At 43.4% G+C, this 23,253-nt stretch overlaps 1 protein-coding gene across 1 annotated transcript in view; it reads right to left on the reverse strand.

The window, feature by feature from the left end:
• SMOC1 (SPARC related modular calcium binding 1) overlaps window positions 1–23,253 on the reverse strand; it is a 156,045-nt gene that overhangs the window by 59,462 nt on the left and 73,330 nt on the right. Inside the window, 2 exon segments of the mRNA XM_047079746.1 lie at window positions 20,541–20,653; window positions 21,814–21,979. Of these exon segments, the coding sequence (XP_046935702.1) occupies window positions 20,541–20,653; window positions 21,814–21,979 (279 nt within the window).

Below are 23,253 nucleotides of genomic sequence, written 5' to 3' on the forward strand. Positions count from 1 at the left end.
AAGATGAACTAGATACTTGTGAGGTTTCCTTTGACCCAAAAGTTTTGTGATTCTACAACCTTGCTCCAAATTGAACTTTTGCTGCGTAGGAGTAAGGTGAAAATCTATAAACTAGTACCTACTTAGCAGTTAAGACTACTCCTCCAAATATATGGCACATATTTTTTGTATTTTTCAAAATGCTTAAACACCATCCCCTCAGCATACACATAAGGGATGTTTAAAAAACCTGAGTATTAGAACTTCAGGGATCCAAAGAACTTTATTTTCTCCATTCCCTCTGTTTGGTGCCTAAAATAGCCCAGGCTTGGTGAACACCAAGTATGTCACCTCTTGTTTACTCGCTTTTATTTCCATTTGGGGGAAACTATCAAAGATGCTTTCTTTCTTTTTTTAAACTTTGATTTCAGTATAGTTGACTCACATATACTGTTTTGTTTAAAAAAGAAAATGTACAATAATAAAGCCCCACAGGGATTGGAGCTTTATTCAGAGCAGAAGGGTGAAAATCTGGCCAGCGGAGGGCTGAAGGCGGGCTGAGGGCGGGCTGAGGGCGGGCTGAGGGCGGGCCGAGGGTGGGAGGGGGCGGGGACAGGGGCGGGGCGAGGCTAGCTGAGGATTGCTGAGGGGCTGACGAGCGTGGGCAAGATGGGTGGGCGGGGCGAGGTGGGGCAGGACCGGGGCAGGAAGAGGGCGGGACAAAGGTGGCCGGCTGGAGTGGGCCTCTTCCTTGCTACCGACCGCAGCTGACTTCACTTTTAATGAAACTTTTCTGTCTCCATATCTCCCTCTCGTGTTCTTATTTATCACCTTTCCCTACTATGATGAAAAAAAAAAAATCCCACCCCTTAAATTTTGTAGAAAAGCTTAGTTGACTGATCCGCAGATCACCTCCTGGCTTGTGGTGTGCGCCCACAGTGGAGTGGCAATGGCCCTAGATGGGCATGTGTTCATGGCCCTGCCTGAAAGCTTCCTTAATAAGCGTTTGCTGTAGGCCAACTTGTGCCTTCCCCCCCCCCCCCCCCCCCGGATTGAACATTACCTAGTGTCTTACAAAATCCAAAGGTTTAGAGGTCACCTCCCAGAGGCCATCAGTTGAACCTCCCTCCCAGGGCAGTAGCACTCTATCCCCTCACCAAGAGCACCCCTGCTGGGTGCCCCATTCAGTCCCCAGGATGGGAAGGTTAAGTTCTCTTTGAGTCAGACATTCCATTGGTGGACTGCTCTACTTGAAAAAGCTTCTTCCCTATTTTGAGTCAGAATCTGAGTCACTATAGATTTTACTCAGTGATCCTGGGTCAGCTCTGTGGCACTATTCAGTAAAGCTTATTGTGGTCCACAAAGGTGTGAAGACAGTTCTCTGTATTGCTTTGGTCATCCCTCTTCCCCCATCTGTTGGTTCTTCTCATGTGCAAACCAAACATGTCTGGCTCCTTTGAGTATTCCTCATGTGACATAATTTCCTGACCTTACTCACCTGAGTCACCCTGACTAACCTGCAGTTAGGCAACATCACTTTAAAAGATGGCAATGTCCTTTACAGAGAGTAGTAGAGAGCAGTGGTTAGGACCAAGTGCTGAAGCCAGGCTGTTTGGGTCTGAATCCTGACTCTACACTTGCAAGCTATGTGACCCGGGCAAGCGTACGGGGTCTGGGTGCTCCCAGCTGGGCATCTGAGCTCCCCGTGGTCCCTGGTGAGTCCAACCCTCTATCTGTCTACCACAGAAATCAAAGGTGCAAGAGGGGGTATACTTGGGAAGAAGGGGAGGATAGAGGCCTGCTCCTCTAGCCTTCCTGCTGCCTGTGGGAAAAGTGAGGCTCAGAGATGGGGGGCTTCAATCACCCTCTCCTTCTCTTTCTAAGTGCCTGGGCTTGAGCTATGATGCAGTCTGGATATTCCTTTTTAGCTCTCCCTCCTCCCCATCCTCCCATTACAGAACTGTGCTTCCTTAAGTCACCTCTGCAGGCCTGAGTTGTGAGACTAGCTTGCAAAGCAAACGATGCCAGCCAATCTGGGAGAGGATGCTAGGTGGCCATTCAGCATTGAAGAGGAGGACAGAGCAGTGGTTGGGCAGGCGAGTCCTCACAGTACACAGTGGATAGATACAGTGTTCGAGCGTAAAGCAGGCTCCATCCACCCACATTGCCCTGCACTCATTGAAAAGAGGAGAGCAGTGGCTCCCACCGTTTATGAGCGAGTAGATGAGCCACTTGCTAGACAAGTCCTTCCTACACCTGGAAGGATCAGGCCCTGTCCTTACCATCATTTACAAAAGTAAAAATTCACTTTCACGGTACCAGCGGGTACAGGAGTTGTTCTTAGGTGATGACAGTGTCCTGGCATTACGGTGTGAAGGTGACTGCACAACCCCGTGAATGCACAACCCTGTGAATGCTAAAAGCCACCGAACTGTGCACTTGAAAGGATAAATGTTATGGAATGTGAATTATATCTCAAGAAAGCTGTTATTTTAAAGAACAAAACCAGGTGGCCAGCCCACAGGTCACAGTTTGCCGACCTCTGAAATAGCTCAACTAGTTCTCCCATTTTAGAGTTGAGCAAACCTAAAGAGGGAGAAAACTAACATTTGCCTAAGAGCAATTATGTGCTAACTCGTGGGCACTTTCATGTAAACTTTCACATGCAACATCTGGTTGTTTGGAACAAAAGCAATGCCATGAAAAACACACGTAAAGCAAGGAATAAGATGCCGTTGGCACAGTAGATGTTCAAATTATAACAATAATAATATGGTTATTGAGTATTTACCCAAAAAGAAAAAAGAAAAGCAACAACTTGACCAACAGTGGGTCTATTTACCATTATGCCATTTATACATAAAGGATGGGCTTGATTTTTTTTAACAGTGTAACTGCTTTAAAAAAAAAAAAAGAAAAAAAGAGAAGTTGGCATTGTACACGCTATAGGAGGCTTAGGAAGCCTAGAGCAAGCCACCATCCACTAAAACATACAGAACTGGCTTTGTTTGGGGGCTTCCAAAGGAGCCATTTATGGCTAGAGAAGCTCAGAACACTCGAGCTTATGGAAGCAGCCAGGGTTTCAGTACTTTACCTAGAGAGGCCTCTGCACTGAGCCGAGACCCACATGATCGCTCTAGGTAACACAGTTCCACACGAAGACAAAACGACATAGCTTCTAGAGTCAACAAAGACAGGACAAGCCCTTCCCCCATGACAATGCTTAGCACTCCAGCCCTGCCGATGTTCAATCACCAGGGTCAGCAGACCATCAATCCCTTCCATACGCGCTGGGGACCTGGAAGAAGAGGGCCCAGGTGGTTAACCTGGGTGCTTCCAGGTCAAGCCAGTCACACAGTGCAGGCCTGCAGGGGTGACTTCAGGAATGGTAGTTCTGCATGATGGGGGCGGGGAGGAGGAGGAGCTAAAAATGAACACTCACACCTGCTTCATAGCTCGGCCCAGGCACTTAGGGAATAATTTGTAATTCCCGAAGTTGCAGGAAATCTAACGGTAAGACAAGGGGAGCACAGAATGTTTTATTTGCACTTCCAACTTCAAAACAAAGCATCATCAAAAAAAAAAAAAATTACAGCTCCCCAGGCCCCTCAAGGCCAAAAAAAAAAAAAAAATGACCTCAGGAAATAAAAAAGCATGTATATGTGTGCATTCGTGTGGGGAGTAGTGATTAGAACAAGTAAAAGTGAGAAAAGTGTTAGTGCCAAATAAAGCGTTATCAAGGAAGACTGTTCCTGGAACATGGAATCAAAGATGGGAAACAGAAAATATTTTTTCACATAGATATAACATTACAGGGGCGCCAGGGTGGCTCAGTGGGTTAGGTGCCTGACTCATGATTTCGGCTCTGGTCATGATCTCACTGTTCATGAGATTCAGCCCTGCGTCAGGCTCTGTGCTGACAACGTGGAGCCTACTTGGGATTCTCCACCCCTCTCTCTCTCTCTGCTCCTACCCCTCTTTAAATAAATAAAAACATTTTAAAAAGAAATAACATTACAAATGGTGTTTTATATTCCATAATATTCTTAGAACTACAAATCCATCTACACAAAAAAATTTAAATGGCTTGGGAATATATTTGATAACAACCACAAATCAACCACACCGTGCTCAACACTATGGAAGGCAATCTGGTCGTATGTATCAGATGCCTTAAAAAGTGCATGTCCTTCCAGGGTGCCTGGGTGGCTCAGTCAGTTAACTGGCTTCAGTTCAGGTCATGATCTCGCAGTTTGTGGGTTCGAGCCCCATGTCGGGCTCTGTGCTGACAGCTCAATGCCTGGAGCCTGCTTTGGATTCTGTGTCTCCCTCTTGCTCTGCTCCTCCCCTGCTCATGTCTCTCTCTCTCTTTCTCTCTCTCAAAAATAAACATGAAAAAAAATTTTTTTTTAATCCATGTCCTTTTGACCCAATATTCAGCTTCTGGAAATTGAATCCCTGAATTTCCAGGATTCATGGTACAGTCATACACTGGAATGCAATGCAGCCATTAACAATGAGGTAGACAGGAGGTGTCCGAGATGGTGGTGTAGGAAGAACCTGAACTCACCACGACCTCCTGTCATGGCACGTATGGATCTCTAGCTGCAAACGGATCGTCGTTCTCTGAAAAAGACCTGAAAACTAGATTAACTGCTCCTCTACAACAAAGGATAAAAGGACCACATCAAGGGGCGCCTGGCTGGCTCCGCTGAGCGTCCGACTTCAGCCCAGGTCCTGATCTCATAGTTCGTGAGTTTGAGCCCCATGTCAGGCTCTCTGCTGTCAGTACGAAGCCCACTTCAGATCCTCTGTCCCTCTCTCTCTCTCTCTCTCTCTCTCTCTCTCTGCACCTTCCCTGCTAGCACGCGCTCTCTTTCTCAAAAATAAACATTGAAAAAAAAAACAAAAACAAGAACCACATCCAAATGGGTTGGAGAGGTTGAGACATCTCAGCATTTCTCTGAGAACCCTGGGATCTACACCAGAGATGAGCCCCCCAAAACACCTGTCTTAGAAAACCAAGGGGCTGATACCCAAGGTACCCAAAATGCTATCGGAAACTGAGATTCCCCCTTTTTTTTAAATTTTTTTTAACGTTTATTTATTTTTGAGACAGAGAGAGACAGAGCATGAACGGGGGAGGGACAGAGAGAGAGGGAGACACAGAATCGGAAGCAGGCTCCAGGCTCTGAGCCATCAGCCCAGAGCCGGACGCGGGGCTCGAACTCGCGGACCGCGAGATCGTGACCTGAGCTGAAGTCGGACGCTTAACCGACTGGGCCACCCAGGCGCCCCTGAGATTCCCCTTTTAAGAGTCCCACATGCAGTCTCACTCATGCCAAGGATCCAGTGCAAAAGCAATTTGCAAAGCACCTCGACTGTATGTAAAGGAGACTCACTTGCTGGTCTGGGGCATCTGCTGGAGGGGCAGGTGACAGTTGGGGCTCTCTCTAGAGACAGAAGTGCTAGCAGATGCTATTTGGGTACTCTCCACCTACCCTGCGACTGCAGGCAGGGCTGTGCAGACACAGCACCTCCCCCTGCCTGCACTGTCCCATTGCCTTGCTGAGGCCAGAGAGCACAGGCAGGTGTCGCACTACCCTGCTCTCTGGCTGGGGTGGACGAGCACGAACAGTCATGGCATTCTCTCACTCCTTTCCTAAAGTCAGCAGCACAGGTGGTCGTGACACTCTCCCATACCCTAACTGGGGCTGGGGAGTTAAGTGGTCATGGATTTCTCCAGCACCCAATCTGGAGCCAGCATTCCCAGTGCAGACAAGGCCCTCTCCAGTCCCATGGCTGAAGCCCTCAAGTGCACACAGTTGAGGCATTATCCTACTCCATTTCTGAAGTCAGAGAGCGTGCCCTGACCCCTACACTCTCCAGCTGCCCTGCTAAAGCCAGTGCACACAAACCACACAGGGGATACCCCTTGTTTTCCTGGCCCCAGTGGCCCAGGGGGCTGGCTTTCCTGAGCTCCCAGGGACTATAACAGACAGTTATAAATTCTCAGACAGTTCTTGGCAGGCCAACACCTTATCCAGGACTGCAAAGACTGCAGACTGAAACACATACCCAGTCTTCCTGTGAAAAAGGCCTATTTACTTATCCTGGAGCTTCAGCCTGAGGGACAAACTTCAGGTTTCCCATATATCTAGAGGCTACTAAGGCACTCCTAGGAAACATAACCAGGGAGACACCATTCTTGTGAAACTCTAGGGCTTGCTACGTCTTGAGAAGACCTCCCAGAAAGAAGTTTGTACACTCGTCCGGAGCCCCAATTTTTGCAACTGCCACCCAGGGAACACCTCCATATATCCTGACCTGGAGGTTGGAAGGTATTATGACTGCAGGCCCCAAGAACCACACACACACACACACACACACACACACACACACACACACATGTTCTTTAAAAGCTGCTGCCTGAGAATCTGGCTTCCAGTCAGCCTGAAACCGGTGCTAAATGAGATTCTTTCCCTCGTAACATTGACAGGTCTTGGCATACCTTCAGCAACAGGGGCATACCAGGAATAAATCAGGCTATTTAAATAATCACAAAGGTTTAAGAGACAACCAAGAACTCGGGCAAAGTTGAACTATCAGGTTCATCATCTACACAAGGCCACTGCCTCAAGACTGGGAGAGGTGGCTGTTTTGCTTAATGCATTGAAACAAACACAGAGAGTCAACCAAAATAAGGAACCAGAACTATGTTTCAAATGAAAGAACAAGACAAAACCTCAGAAAAAGACCTCTGTAATTATACAGAGCTAAGTATTCAAATTGGTAAAGAACTCAAATGATCATAAAGATGCTCACTGACCTTGGGAGAAGAATGGAGGAACCCAGTGAGAACTTTAACAAAGATAGAAAATATTTTTAAAGTGCCAAACAGAAGTCACAGCAAAGTGCCAAAGAATACAAAAACTGAGCTGAAAAATACACTACAGGGGTTCAACAGCAGGCTGGATGAAGCAGAAGAATGGATCAGCGAGTTGGAAGACAAAGCACTGGAACTTATCCAGACAGAGCAGCAAAAAGAAAAAAGCATTTTAAAAATGAAGATAACTTAAGAGACATATGGGACAACATCAGGCAGAATGACATTCATATTATAGGAGTCCCAGAAGGAGAAGAGAAAAAGAAGAAAAGAAGAGCAGAAAACTTATTTGCTGACAACTTTTTGACCTGGGGGAGGGGGGTGGTGGGGGAGACATCCAGGTCAAGGAATCCCAGAGAGTTCCAAATGAAATGAACCCAAAGAGATACATGCCAAGGCACATTATAATTAAAATGTCAAAAATTAAAGAGAGAATCTTGAAAGCAGCAAGAGAAAAGCAACTTGTTATATACAAAGGAAACCCCAAAAGGCTATGAGCAGATTTTCAGCAACTTCCAACCACAATTACTCTACCTGGCAAGATTATCATTCAGAAGTGAAGAAGAGACAAAGTTTCCCAGATAAACAAAAGCTAAAAGAATTCATCACCATGAAGCCAGCGTTATAAGAAATGTTAAAGAGACTTCTCTAAGCTGAAAATAAATGGCACTAATTAACAACAAAAAAAATGCAAAAGTAAAAAGTCTCACTAGAAAAGGTAAATATACAGTAAAGTAGTGGATAAGTCACTAATAAAGCTAGTATGAAGGTTAAAAGGCAAAAGTAGCAGAATTAACTAAAACTACATTAGTTATAAGATATATAAAATGAAAGAAGGTAAAGTGTAATGTCAAAAATGTAAAACCTTGGGGGACGGTGTACTAAAAATATAGTTTTGGAATGTATTCAAATTCAAGTTGCTATCAGCCTAAAATAGACTGTTACATACATACATAGAATGCATATGTAAACCTTGGGGTAACCACAAAGCAAAACTTATACACAAAAGAAAATGAGAAAGGAATTTAAACATAATACTAAAGACATCATACCACAATGGAAGAGAGAAAAAGGGGCAGAGAGAAACTACAAAAACAGCCAGAAAACAATTAACAAAATGGCAATAATTACATACTTATCAATAAGTACTTTAAATGTAAATAAACTAAATTCTCCAATCAAAAGACATAGAGTGGTTGAGTGGATTAAAAAAAACACACAACAGGGGCGCCTGGGTGGCGCAGTAGGTTAAGCGTCTGACTTCAGCCAGGTCACGATCTCACGGTCCATGAGTTCGAGCCCCACGTCAGGCTCTGGGCTGATGGCTCAGAGCCTGGAGCCTGTTTCCGATTCTGTGTTTCCCTCTCTCTCTGCCCCTCCCCCGTTCATGCTCTGTCTCTCTCCCCCCCAAAAAATAAATAAACGTTGAAAAAAAAAATTAAAAAAAAAAACACACAACAATAAGACCCATCTATATGCTGCCTACATATAAGAGACTCACTTCAGAAGTAAGGACACACAGACACACACACACACACACACACACACACACACACACACACGAAGTGAAAGGATGGAAAAATACCTTCCATGCAAATGGAAACAAAGAGAAAGCTGGTGTAGCAATACTTAGATCCAACAAAAGACTTTAAAATAAACACTGAAATAAAAGTCAAAGAAAGGCATTACGTAATGATAAAGAGATTAACCCAGCAAAAAGATGCAACATTTATAAATATTTTTGTACCCAACATAGAAGCACCAAGATATATAAAGCAAATATTAACAGACATAAAGGGGGAAATCAACAGCAATATAAGAATAGCAGCTTACATCAATGGGCAGATCATCTAGGCAAAAAATTAATAAGGAAACGATGGTCATAAATGACATATAAGACCATATGGACTTCATAGATATATACATAACAGTCTATCCAAAAGCAGCAGAATACACATTCTTCTCAAGTGCACATAGAACATTCCACAGGATAAATCATATGTTAGGCCACAAAACAAATCTCAATAAATAGAAGAAAATTAAAATTATTTCAAGCATCTTTTCTGACCACAATGGTATGAAACTAAGAATCAATCACAAGAGGAAAACTGGAAAAACCACAAATACTTGGAGGTTAAACAACATGCTACTGAACAACTACCAGGTCACAGAAAAAAAACAAAGAAGAAAAAAAAAACTTAGATACAAATTAAAACAGAAAAATAACATAGCAAAATCTATGGATGAAGCTAGAGTGGCTCTGAGAGAGAAGTTCATAACAATACAGGTCTACCTGAAGGAACAAGAAAAATCTCAAATGAATAATCTAACTTTACACTTGAATGACTAGAAAAAGAAGAACAAACAAAGCCCAAAGGTAGCAGAAGAAGATTAGAGCAGAAATAAATAGAATAGAGAATAAAAAGACAATAGATAAGATCAGTGAAACCAAGAACTGGTTCTTTGAAAAAAATAAATAAAATTGACAAACCTTCAGCTGGACTCACCAAGAAAAAAAGAGAAAGAACTCAAATAAATAAAATAAAAAATGAAAGAGAAGTTACAACAGATACCACAGAAATACAAAGGATTATAAGAGACTACTATGAACAGCTGCATACCAACAAATTGAACAAACCAGAAGAAAGGGATAAATCCCTAAAAACATACAATCTTCTAAAGTTGAATCAAGAAGAAATAGAACGTCTGAACAGACTGATCACTTAGTAAGGATACTGAATCAGTAAGCAAAATCCTCACAACAAGCAAAAGTCCAGGGCTAGATGGCTTCACTGACAAATTCTACTAAACATTCAAAGAAGATTTAATACCTATCCTTCTTAAACTCTTCCAAAAAGATGAAGAGGAGGGAACACTCTCAAACTCATTTTATGAGGCCAGCATCACTGTGATACCAAAACCAGACAAGGACAACAACAGAAGAAAAGTGAAGGCTAATATCCCTGAAGAACATAGAGGCAAAACTCCTCAACAAAGTATTGGGAAACCAAATTCAACAATACATTAAAGGATTGGGAGGAGCCAAGATGGCAGAGCAGCATGGAAGTTTTTTGTGTCTCACATCCATGAAATACAGCCAGACCAATGCTAAACCACCCTGCACACCTAGGAAACTGACCTGGGGATTAACACAACAATCTGCACAACCTGAACCACAGAATTCAGCAGGTAGGCAGCGTGGAGAGGTGAACTTGGGGAGAGAGAAGCCACGGAGGGCAGGGAGCCGCTTTTGGGTGCGGAGAGAGAATGGACACAGGGGGCAGGGGGGAGAATACGAGAAAAGCACCCTCCCCAAAAGCAGCTGGAGAGAAAGTGGAAAATTGGAAACAGCCACAGGGACTGAACTAAAAAGGGAGAAACGAGAAAGGAGAGGGTTTAAATTCCATTAAGACTGTAAACAGGGGGAGTGCAGTCTGCAACTCTGTAGCTCAATACCTGGTGGTGCTCTGGTGGGAAGGGCGAATCCCCAGGAGAAGAGTGAGGTCTGGGAGGTTCTCAGACCACATGGGGAGAAGTGGTTCCACTGCCAGAAGGACACTTGGTAGAGGCTGTGAGGCCACCTGGGCCCAGCAGACCCCAGAGAACGGCCACATTTGCTGGTGCTGGAACAAGGTCGTTGGGGGTAAAGCCTGGTGCCAGATGTGTGTTGTGATTTTCCATAATCCCTGAGGTGCTGCTGCTACACTGTCTCACGAAGTTTTACTGGGGCAGGCTGGCACCTGGCCACAATCTCTGAGCACCGGCAGCAGCATGGTCCTGCAAGCATTCCTGGGTGCGGCCAGCACCTGGTCACTGCTCCGTGAAACCCTCCGCAGAGGGGCAGAAGTGGGGGGCCAGGGAAGGCAGCTGCATCTGAGACAAAACTTGGGAGGGAGGCGCTGCCTGGGGCTTGGCCACGGACAGTGTGGAAGCGGGGAGTGGATAGAAGCCAAAGATGAAGGACGGGTGCATGACTGCTGATCAGGGAGAACAGAGTTCCAATACTAGAGATGGGTAGCTGGGTGACGCCATTTTCACCACTCCCCAGCATGTGCATACATGCCTACAAGTGCCACAACAATCCACCCCAGTAAGCTAAGCAGCCCCATCTAGTGGAGAACAGAGCCATTACACTAACCCCCACCTAACTGGGCCAACCTCACTCTTCAAGAACACAAGTCTCACCGCTGCTTAGTTTATGGACTATAAAGCGCTTCATAGTTTGACTTCTAGGGGAAAACGAAGTAATTTTAGTAGTATTTCAGTCTGTTAGCTGGTCCAACTATTCAATTTTCTTTCTTTTTTTTTCTCTTTTTCGTTTCTTTTCTGTTTCTTGATACAGAAAGAGAAAAATTCATTTTTATTTTCAATTTTTATTAACAATATTTTTAATTTTTTTCTGCTATATTTTTAAAAATTTTTTTAATGTTTATTTATTTTTGAGACAGAGAGAGAGAAAGAGCGCAAGTGGGGGAGGGGCAGAGAGAGAGGAAGACACAGAATCCGAAACAGGCTCCAGGCTCTGAGCTGTCAGCACAGAGCCCGATGCGGGGCTCGAACCCACAAACTGTGAGATCATGACCTGAGCCGAAGTCAGACGCTTAACCGACTGAGCCACCCAGGCGCTCCTGTACTATATTTTTTACTTTTGTGTAAATTTTTTCAAATTCTATTTTACTTCCATCATTTCACTTTAGTCTACTTCAGTGTATTCATTTTTTCAAATTTTCAAACAATTTCCTTTTTTTCCCTCTTTTTCCCCTTTTTTCTCTAATCTATCAAGCCACTTTCAACACCCAGACCAAAACACACCTACGATCAAGCATCATTTATTCGATTTTGTGTATGTGTGTGTGTTTAATTTTTTAATTTTAATAGTTCTTTAATTTTAATTTTTTCTACCTCATTAATTCCTTTTCTCCCTTCAAAATGACAAAATGAAGAATTCACCCCAAAAGAAAGAGCAGGAGGAAACGCCAGCCAGGGACTTAACCAACACAGATACAAGCAAGATGTCTGAACCAGAATTTAGAATCATGATAATAAGAATACTAGCTGGAGCCAAAAATGGATTAGAATCGCTTTCTGCAGAGATAAAAGAAGTAAAAGCCAGTCAGGATGAAATAAAAAATACTATAACTGAGCTGCAATCTTGAATGGATGCTATGGCAGCCAGGATGGATGATACAGAACAGAGAATCAGTGATATAGAGGACAAACGTATGGAGAATAATGAAACAGAGAAGAAGAGGGAGATTAAGGCAAAAGAGCACGATTTAAGAATTAGAGAAATCAGTGACTCATTAAAAAGGAAAAACATCAGAATCATAGGGGTCCCAGAAGAGGAAGAGAGAGAAATAGGGGTAGAAGGGTTATGTGAGCAAATCATAGCAGAAAACTTTCCTAACCTGGGGAAAGACACAGACATCAAAATCCAGAAAGCACAGAGGACCCCCATTAGATTCAACAAAACCGACCATCAACAAGGCATATCATACACAAATTCACAAAATACTCAGGCAAGGAGAGAATCATGAAAGCAGCAAGGGACAAGAAGTCCTTGACCTACAAGGGAAGACAGATCAAGTTTGCAGCAGACCTATCTACAGAAACTTGGCAAGCCAGAAAGGAGTGGCAGGATATAGTCAATGTGCTGAATCAGAAAAATATGCAGCCAAGAATTCTTTATCCAGCAAGGCTATCATTCAAAATAAAAGGAGAGATAAAAAGTTTCCCAGACAAACACAAATTAAAGGAGTTTGTGACCACTAAACCAGCCCTGCAAGAAATTTTAAGCGGGACTCTCTGAGGGGAGAAAAGATGAAAAAATACATACATACATACCAAAAGCAACAAAGATTAGAAAGGACCAGAGAACAACACATTAAAGGATCATACACCATGATCAAGTGGGATTTATTCCAGGGATGCAAGGATAGTTCAATATCCACAAATCAATCAAAGTGATAGAGCACATCAACTAAATGAAAGATAAAAATGATATGATCATCTTAACAGATACAGAAAAGGTATTTGAAAAAATTCAACATCCATTTATGATTAAAACTTCTCAACAAAGTGGATATAGAGTGAATGTACCTCCACATAATAAAGACCATATATGACAAACTCAATGCTAATATTATTCTCAATAATGAAAAGGTAAAAGCTTTTCCTCTAAGATCAGGAGCAAGATAAGGAGCCTTATCTTCCCCCATTTTTATTCAACATAGTATTGGAAATCCTAGCCACAATAATTAGGCAAAGAAAAGAAAGAAAGGCCATTTAAATAGGAAAAGAAGTAAAACTTGCAGTATTTGCAGATGACATGATACTATATATAGAAAACCTTAAAGCTTCCACCAAAAAGCTGTTAGAATAAGCGAGTTCTGTAAAGTTGAAGGACACAAGATTAATATACAAAAATCTGTTGTGTTTCTATGCAGTAATAACAAAATATTAGAAAGAGAAATCAAGAAAACAATCCTATTTACAATTGCATCAAAAAGAATATATATTTACAAATAAATTTAACCAAGGAGGTGAAAGACCTATACACTGAAAACTGTAAGACATTAGAGAAAGAAAGTAAGAAAGACACAAATAAGTGCAAAGATATTTTGTGCTCATGGATTGTAAGAATTAATATTGCTTAAATGTCCACACTACCCAAAGCAATCTACAGATCCAATGCAATCCCTTTCAAAATTCCAATGGCATTTTCAACAGAACTAGAAGAAATAACTATAAAATTTGTATGGAACCTACAAGCCCCTGAATAGCCAAAGTAATCTGGTGAAAGAACAAAGTCAGAGGTACCATACTTCCAGATTTCAAACTATACTACAAAGCTACAGTAATCAAAACAGTATGGTATTGTTATTCAAACAGACACATACACCAATGGACCAGAATCGAGAGCCCAGAAATTAACCCATGCCTGTATGGTCAGTTCATATATGACAAAGGAGGCAAGAATATACAAAGAGGAAAGGACAATCTTCAATAAACAGTATTGGAAAAATTGGACAGCCACATGCAAAAGAATGAAACTGGACCACTATTTTACACCATATACCAAAATAAACTCAAAATGGGTTAAATTTTGAATGTGAGACCTGAAACCATAAAAATCCTAGAAGAAAACATAAGCAATAAGCTCCTTGACATAAGTCTTAGCAATGTTTCATTCTGGGGTTTTTTTTTTTTTTTTTGGTTTTTTATTGGTTTGTTTTTGTGTTTTGTTTTGTTTTGGATCTGACCCCAAAGGCAAGGGAAACAAAAGCAAAAATAGACAAATGGGACTATATCAAACTAAAAAGCTTCTGCACAAAGAAGGAAACCATCAAGCAAATGAAAAGGCAACCTATATATTCAATAAGAGGTTAATATCCAAATATATAAAGAACTCATGCAACTTAAACACAACAAAAAACACAATCCCATTTAAAAATGAACAAAGGATCTGAATAGACATTTTTACAAAGAAGACATACAGATGGCCAACAGGCACATGAAAAGATATTCAGTATCACTAATTGTCAGGAAAATGAAAATCAAAACCACAGTGAGATAGCATTCAGAATGGCTAGTATAAAAAAGACAAGAAATAACAAGTGGTGGCAAGGAGGTGGAGAAAAGGGAACCTTTATACTCTATTGGTGGGAATGTATATTGGTGCACCACTATAGAAATAATATGGAGGTTCCTAAAAAAAAAATTAAAAATAGAACTACCATATAACCCAATAATTCCACTTCTGGGTATTATCTAAAGAAAATGAAAATATTAATTCAAAAAGATATAAGAACCCCTATGTTCACTGCAGCATTATTTACAATAGCCAAGATACGAAGACAATCTAAGGGTCCAACAACAGATGAATGGATAAAGAAAACATGGTGTGTGTGTGTGTGTGTGTGTGTGTGTGTGTGTGTGCGTGTGCACAATGGAATACTATTCAGCCATAAAAAAGGATTAAATCTTGCCATTTGTGACAACATGGATGAACCTTGACAGTATTATGCTAAGTGAAATAAGTCAGACAGTGAAAGACAAACGGCATGATTTCGTTTATATGTAGACTCTAAAAAGCAAAACAAACAAACAAAACAAAACCGAGATACAGAGAACAGACTGTGGTTCCAAGGGGAGAGGGGTTGGCAGGTGTGAAATAGATCAAGGGAACAAGAAGTATAAACTTCCAGTTATAAAATAAATAAGTCATGAGGATGTAATGTAGAGCATAAGGAATATCATCAATAATATTATATTAAATTTGTATGGGGATGGATGGTAACTAGACTTATTGAGATGATCATTTCACTATGTGTACAAAAGTTGAATCATTATGTTGTACACCTGAAACTAATATAATATGGTAATGGTATGTCAATTATACTTCAATAACATTTTTTTACATTAGGTAGATTTATATGTAATTAACCTGGAAGTAAGTCCACAATGTAATTAGCTTAAGAAAATATTATTAAAAGATATATGATATCACACCATTTTTGTCCTAAATAATGATAATCCTGCACAAAGGAAAAAAACTGGAGGGTTAGAGAATTAATTGTTGCTCTTTCATGGAGATGAGATCATTGGCTCTACTTTTTTACCTTATGTCCTTGTGCATTATCAGAATTCTTCTCTTACAAAGTAGGTGTAACTTTTCTATTTAGAACAAAATGAAAATATTTCTATTTTAAATTATTTGATTAATGAAGTTCCTACCATACCCACATACACCTATTACATGAAATGAGCCTCAGTAACACATCATTTTACTAGATGCAGAGTATGGCAGCCGTGAATTGCATATAAATTATGTCTAATTTATTTATGTAATTCTCTATTATTGGATATTTACATTGTTTGCAAATGTTTGCTACTATAAGCAGAACTTAGATAAAATTCCTTGTGGCTACGGATTTGCACAGATTTTTAATTGTTTCCTTAGAATAAATTCCTAGAAGTGGAAGTATAGGCACAAGATGTGGCCACAACCAAGGGCTTTTGACCCATTTTGCAAAATTATCCCACAAACTGCCAATGCCAATTTACTTTCCAAACTGCAAAGTGGGGGTAGGTTTTTCCCTTTAGCAATTCTCAATAGTTAATAGTATTCAAGCCTGAATATTACCATCTTTTCTCCGATTTTTAACAATTTGGTCAGCAAAATGACATTTTTTTAAATGTGTATTTCCTTCATTACTAAGGAAAGTGACAGGACTCATATTCACTCATTGGCTATTTGTTACTACTGTGTGGCTGCTGGTTGGTTATCTCTTGTCTGCTTTTCTACTAGGATCTCCTTCCTTCTGGTGTGTAAGAATTCTTTATATATTAGTCCTTTGTCATTAAGGCTAATATATGTCATGTGTGTTTTAGTACTGGTTAAGGTTTTATGTTCAGAAATTTTAATTGGTATTTATTTTCTCAACAATAAAATGTGCTCAGAATTCCAAATTACTGACTTGTAAATGGGCGTTTGAAATATAACCAGTTGTACATGTATGGCTTTGTATACTAGCTACTTTATTATTGGTTCTCGTATCTTTTCTGCACATAAGCTCCTTGAAGGCACATGTCGTGACATTTCTTAAACCCTCCATGCCAACCAGCACACGGTGCACAACACAGAGGAACTCCAAAATGTTTGAGATGAAAAAACACCGTGTCTGGGATGTGCTTTGAAGCAATCCAGTTTGGGATGTGAGATGAAAACGAGGCAGAAATGAAACAGAATCGGCCACATGTTAATTATTGTTGAAGCTGGGTGACAGATACATGGAGTTCATTATACTATTATTTCTTTTTTGTATATTTGAAGATTTCTATAACCAAAAGGATTTTTTCTTTTTTCTTTCTTTCTCTTTTTCCCTTTCTTTCTTTCTTTCTTTCTTTCTTTCTTTCTTTCTTTCTTTCTTCCTTTTTCCCCCCATTATCGATTGATCACCAGCATCACAGTGGGGACTTCTAGAATAACAATGGTGATGAAAATGAATTACATACGCATCAAGGCCACTTTTATAGCATAAAAAAGTCAAAAGCACAGGCCTTGAAATTAGGTAGCCCTGGGTACAAATCCTTTCTAGTGCAGTGACCTTGAACCAGTTATTCAACCTCTTTGAAATTTAGTTTTCTTTTATAAATAAGGGTATTAGTAACTACCTCAAAGGGTTCCAGTGAAGATTAATGGGTGTAAAACCCAGTGCCTAGCACCAAGTAACACTCAGTAGAGTAGATCATTATTACTCAGTGATGCACAAGCCTGACAAACTCCAGCCAACATTTCCTGGTGGTGCTAATCCAATCCCCTTCCACTACGGGCCGGGCTTTCAGTTCATCAGTTTGGGCATCAGACAACTGCTTGGCAGAGGACTTGGCAGAACAGATGTCGGGAATTTCGTTCCTGACGCCCAGAAGAGAAAACAGATAAGGCCGCAGGAAAGGACAAAGCACTTAACTCCCAGCCTTACTCAGCAGGTCACCAGAGAGCCTTAACTCCACATTCCGATGATGCAATCAAGAACAAGAGTGATGAAGTCCTTCCAACAGCAGGTCATTCAAAACCTTGACCAAACACTATCATCACCTGGGGAGCTTAAAATGTTTGGGGTCCCACTCCTAGCATTTGGGGGGCAGACTCGGTATCAAGGTTTTTAAAAGGCACATGTGACCTAATGTGCACCACCCTGCTGTGTTAAGTTGGGGTGGGGGCTGGGGCACACAAAGAGGACAGGGAAAACAAGGAAGAGAACAGAGACCTCTGCGTCCCACATGAACCCCATTAAAACCAACCAACTCATGTGGTCCCAAGCTGTGTCCCATGCCAAACAAATCCAGTCCCATTAGGGTCCCCTTGCTCCCTCCATAAACCTCAAGAGCGTGATACTGCGTTACAATTCACAGGGCCAAGATACGGTAATAACATCATGATGCGTGCATATCAATATTCTAAAGAATATTAAAGCAGCACAGCTGGTCGCTGGATTTGGGTCTTAACAAAACAAAACAAGACAAAAGTCCAGCTAAGTGACAGTAGAGGCTGGGGGAGGGAGAAAGCATTTTGTCTCACAGCCCTTGGGCAGCCTGTCGTTGCGACTGAAGCACACTCAAAGAGGCAGCCTCATTTTGTGAAGCTGTCGCAGCGTCTTTGATCAAGGGAAAGAGCACATCCATTTCAATCACTGTAACGAGGACGGGCCGGCGGGTCGGCTGTCTGGCTGCCCGGCTGCCCACCGGGGCTGAGCCAGCCTCGAGCCTGGAGACACATGGCAGTGCTTAGCGTGTCAAACAAATGAAGGGGTTCTCGACTGTCTATCCAACCTCTGCTGAACTTCAGAGGCCCTCTCTTTTAGCAATTCTGCCCCGACTAATCTGGAAGTTCCTTTCCGGCAAACACCACCTGGCCTGCCCTGGCCTCGCCAAAAGAAAAGCTGGCCAGCAGCTGTGTGTCGCGAGGCAGAGGACACTTCAGAACCAGGAGGGCAGGGGTCAACCTTCTCATAAGCAACACACTGGCGATTACACAATCCTAGAGAAAGGGGGAAATGACGGCCATCCACTCCGCCTCCTCCCTATGACCTCTACCCCCATCCTGGCCCCAAAGTGGTAGAGGGAGGTCTGATGATCTCCCCTGCACGTGAATTCCCAGCAGTGCAGTTTCAAATACATACGCAAACGTCACCTGCGTTCTTTTCACCAGAAGACATAAAAAAATAAAACACTGATGAGGGGGGAGGCTCAACAAAAGGCTTCATGTTCCTTAAGTGACGTCACCCGTAACACCTCGGGGAGACGTGAGTAGAACCAGAGTAGATATGGGAGTAATGATGACGAATGTGCAAGATGCTTAAATAGCATTTGTGTGTTCCCAGTGTCGTGCACATGATAACATATTTAGCCCTCACCCTGGCCCTATGAGGGAAGCTATAGCGACTCTCGTTAAGAATGGTAGTCACCGTAGTAACATGTAATGATATGTACAGTGTAATTATTATGGTTATATAGGATAATAACGGAGATCATAATCCCCGTTGCTCACAGAAGGACACTGAAGCCCAGAGATGCTCAGTGACCCGCCTGACGTGGGGGGCTGGGCATCACACCCGGGGGTTGTGGCTCCAGGGCCCACACTCGAACCACAGCATGAGACCGCCTCCCTGCACTCCCCACCTCAGTCTCTCCCTGGCAGCTGCCAGTTTAGAGGGCACCAGAACACGGAGGACCAGGAGGACATGGGCACTAGCGGGGTCTGAGTGTGAATCCCGGGTCTGCCACTCCTTGTCTCTATAAATGGGGACACCAACACCCACCTCACAGGCCTGCGGTGAGGCTTACGTGAGAAAATGAACAAGGGCGCCTCTCACAGGGTCGGCAGCCAAGGTCGGTGTAATCTAGGGGCTCTCAATCCTGGCCAAATGTGTGAACTGGCTACGAACTTTAAGAAATACAATGCCTAGGGGCGCGTGGGGTGTCAGTTAAGTGTCGGACTCTTGGTTTCCGCCCAGGTCATGATCTCACGATTCGTAAGTTCAAGCCCCACGTCTGCACTGACAGCTAGGAGCCTGCTTGCGATCCTCTCTCTCCCTCTCTCTATGTCCCTCCCCTACTCACGTGCACACTTTCTAAATAAATAAACTTAAAAAATATGATGCCCAAACCCTTCCCCAACACCCGTCCACGCTTCCCAACAAGCGTCAGTCTGAAATCAGCAAGCCCCAGGCCCAGCCCTGAAAAGAAACACGAAACCCATGAAACCAAAGGCCAGGCTACACCCTTTGCCCCCTTGATTCAGAATTACAGAGAAGCTTTGAAACCTCTGAAGCCTCTGCTTCCAGCCCTAAGGTAGTGGGACTCCCCCAAATGGGGCCCTATTCCACAAAGGGAGAAGCAGGCACCACCATCACCCCAACCATGTGGCTGACTCACCCTCATCCAGCGAACTTCCCTGCTTTCACCCTGACAACACCTTCATCCAGCTGCCTCCCACCCCCCCAGACGACATCCCCCATCTAGCCTCAAAGCTTTGTAAAGGGGCATCCTATTGTCCCCATGCTGCCTTTTTTAGAAATAGTTGTGCCAACGTCACTATTACACAAAGCAGTAGCCAGAATACAATGCAGGATGAGAGGTGGGACTGCCTGAAAAGAAATGTTAAAATCTGGGGGCGTGCATGCGCACACACGCGTGCACACGCTCACACTCACACCAAGAATCGTGGGACAATGCGTACTCAGAGGGAGCACTGCTTCGTTCAAGGACTGGGGGTAGGAAGAAGGGGAGTGCAGAAGGGGTAGAAATAAACAGTGATGGGATTACCAGGGGTTGCCCATGGAAACTGGCTGGGATAAGAAAAATAATCAGTCAGCATTTGACAGAAGAGAAAAATGGAGACAGCCAGCAGGGAGCATGGGGACCAAGCAATACCAGTTTCCTGGCTCAGACTTCCATGCCCCTTTTTCAGGACCCACTGCCAGCTGGCAAAGGGTGGCATGGAGAGCCCAGGAGGGGGAATGCAGGCACCAGAAGGTAGTACCAGAAGGTGTCAAAGAGCCCTCAGCTGTTTCCCAGAAAGCAAAGGCTCTGAGGGGCCCTCCCACTCTCAAGCGCCTCCCCTTGGCCTCAGTCCAGGAAATCGGGCTGAGAGACTTGGCCAAGGCTTCACCTGGGTAAAAGAGCCATCCTCGCTGCACTCCGGGACAAACACCGCCTCCTGGGGCTTCTTGGCTTGCTCTAGGGCCTGCGCTCGCTCCAGGCGACACTTGCTCTGGCCAGCGTCTATAAGAGGAGAGAAGGAGCACATTTCATATTTCACCCGGATCCGCACTGGAGCCATGGGACAAAATGGCTGCCCAGTACTAGGAATGCTGAGAGAAAACCTCTCTGCCTGTGGGTGAGCCCACAATACCACCAACTGGATTTTCTAACAACACAAAGGCAGTGGCTAATAAGTGCTGCTCGGCCTCATCGTCCCCTTAATGTTGACCTTAGAAAAGCCAGGGAGGCGTATTTATACCCGATTCTGCTTATTTTTTTCTCCCAAGTACCTTCAGCCACACCCACCCCCAACCAGGGGAAAATTTTTTTCACTGGGCTTATTAAAAAACTTGCAAGCCCAAGGGGTCTCAAAGATGTTTTATGGTTTAAGAATTGCAAGCACTTTCTTTGGAACACCAAAAGCTCTAGGGCAGCCTGCTCAGTCTTATGCCATTTCCGACAACAGCTCGAAGCAGCCCAGAGCTGATTAAATCACAAACTCCAATCTCCACAGGGCCTAGGAAAGTGATATAAATTAGGGGACTGAACTGGGTGTGCAAAGAACGGCACTCAGCTTGGAGACACCACAGGGAGTTCTGGGGACTGCGGCAAAGTGGAGAACGGGCTCCCCTTTAGAGGACGAAGCTGCTACTCAGGTCTAGCCATGCGTTTCCCTGTGGGAGGGAACACAGACCTAAACATTACCAGGGCTTCCAATTATTTATGAGAAGTACCAAAATCCAGATTTTTATGTTGAATCTCTCAATTTTGAAATGTTGTCTCAAATGTTTTTAATATTTTTAAACACGCGAGCAGCCCAAACAAAACCCATCTGTTGGCCAGCCATTTGGAATCCCTATTCGGGAGCCAACAATAACGTCTTGCCATTTTAAGCATCTCCATTTACAAAAACGAAAAATACAAATAAAGGGCACCAGCCAGATAGCAGCACATCTCTCTAAGCCCTAGCCTGGTGGCAGTGTTGGAAGGACAGAAAAGTACTCATTCCTTCAGGTAGGCCAGTTCTCCTTCCCATGTTCCCTGGTGGGAGGGCGGAGGGTTAGTGGCAAACAAAATGAACAGACGCATTCTGAGTTTCCCACGAAACTTCAAGCACAGCACGAAGGGAGCCATGCGGCCCGGGAGCCTCGTTGCGGCTGGGCGAATGTGCCCATACTCACCTTTGCATCTACCGCGATGTACCACACCCAGGGTCGGGTCTCTGCACTTGGCTCGCTGGTACTCACACATGGACTCGTAGGACCTGCCATCGGAGGCACAGATGGGTTTGGGCTGGGTCCTGGAGCAGTGGAGGTTGCACTGCGGGTCACGGTCACTTATGAGGAACTAGGTTGGAGAAAAGTGAAAGAGTACAGAGGTTACGTTTGCAAGAAAAGCAGGGGTGAGCCCGTGTCTTACAATACTGCCTCGCCTTGGGGCGCAGGTCCAGAATAAACCCAAAGTCATTAACCCCTAGAAGTGGAAGGGAACTCAGCCGCCACGAAGTCTAACCAAGGAAAGCATCTTGTGCTAAGTCATTCACAGGCAGGATCTCATTAATCCTCACAACAGCCCTATGAAATAGGAACTATTTATTTTGCAGATAAAGAAAATCAAGCCAGAAAGAGGGAACTTGTCCAACGTTACACAGCTAGAAGTGACGGATTTGAACCTAGATCGGTCAGAAGTCAAATCAAAGCTTTCGCCACCGGGATATTCAGCCTCTCCATCCTTGTATGTAGTCACATGACCCCTGTTTGGGTACTTCCCCAAATCAGCAACTCACTAGCAATCTCTGCATCCCAGCTTTGGGGAGTTTCATTTATTAGAGAGTAGTACTGAGACCCAACTCCATCACCCTTCAACTTCTGACCATTGTTCTCTGGCAGAGGTAAGTGATTTTCTCTGAGAAAAGGAATTCCTGATTTAAAAAGATAATAATCGGATTGGGAAATACTGAGTTAAACAGGTTTCCTTGCTTCAGGACTGCTCGACATCTTTGATATATTCTTATACATTGTGATAGCAGCAAATTGTGTGCTACTCTTCCTGTTGAGCTAATTCCCTCCCTTGAATCTGGGCCAGCCTCAGTAATTTGACCAATAAAATGCTGTGGAAATGATGTTTGGGGCCTTTTGAGCAAGGTCATAGGAAGCTTTACAGTTTCCTCCCAGGCCTCTCACAACACTCACTCTGAAGGAACTCAGTCAGTACATAAGAAGCCGAAGAGCCCTGAGACTGCCATGCTATGAGGAAGCCCAAGCTAGCATGTGACAAAACCAGGTGCAGAAATGCCCAACCAGAGAAATGCCCAACCAACCCAGGCACAGAGATATGTGAGTGAAGAAGCCGTTAGATGAGTCCACCCCCCACTATCATCTGATTGCATAAAAATAATAAAAATAAATAAAAATAATCGCATGAGACACCCCAAGTGAGAACCACCCAGCTGATCCCAGTCAACCCATGGAACTGTAAGGGATGATAATAAACTGATGTATTAGGCCATTAAATTTTGTGGTAGCTTGTTACACAGCAATAGATAACCAGGTCAAGGGGCATGCAGAATGATGCATCTCCCACTTACCTGACCGTGAACCCTTTTTTTAGTGAATCCCTGT

This window comes from Lynx rufus, unplaced genomic scaffold, assembly GCF_022079265.1.
Source record: "Lynx rufus isolate CCGP_SWC_20201006 ecotype Redwood Valley unplaced genomic scaffold, mLynRuf1.p SCAF_17, whole genome shotgun sequence".
In the NCBI taxonomy this organism is placed as follows: domain Eukaryota; kingdom Metazoa; phylum Chordata; class Mammalia; order Carnivora; family Felidae; genus Lynx; species Lynx rufus.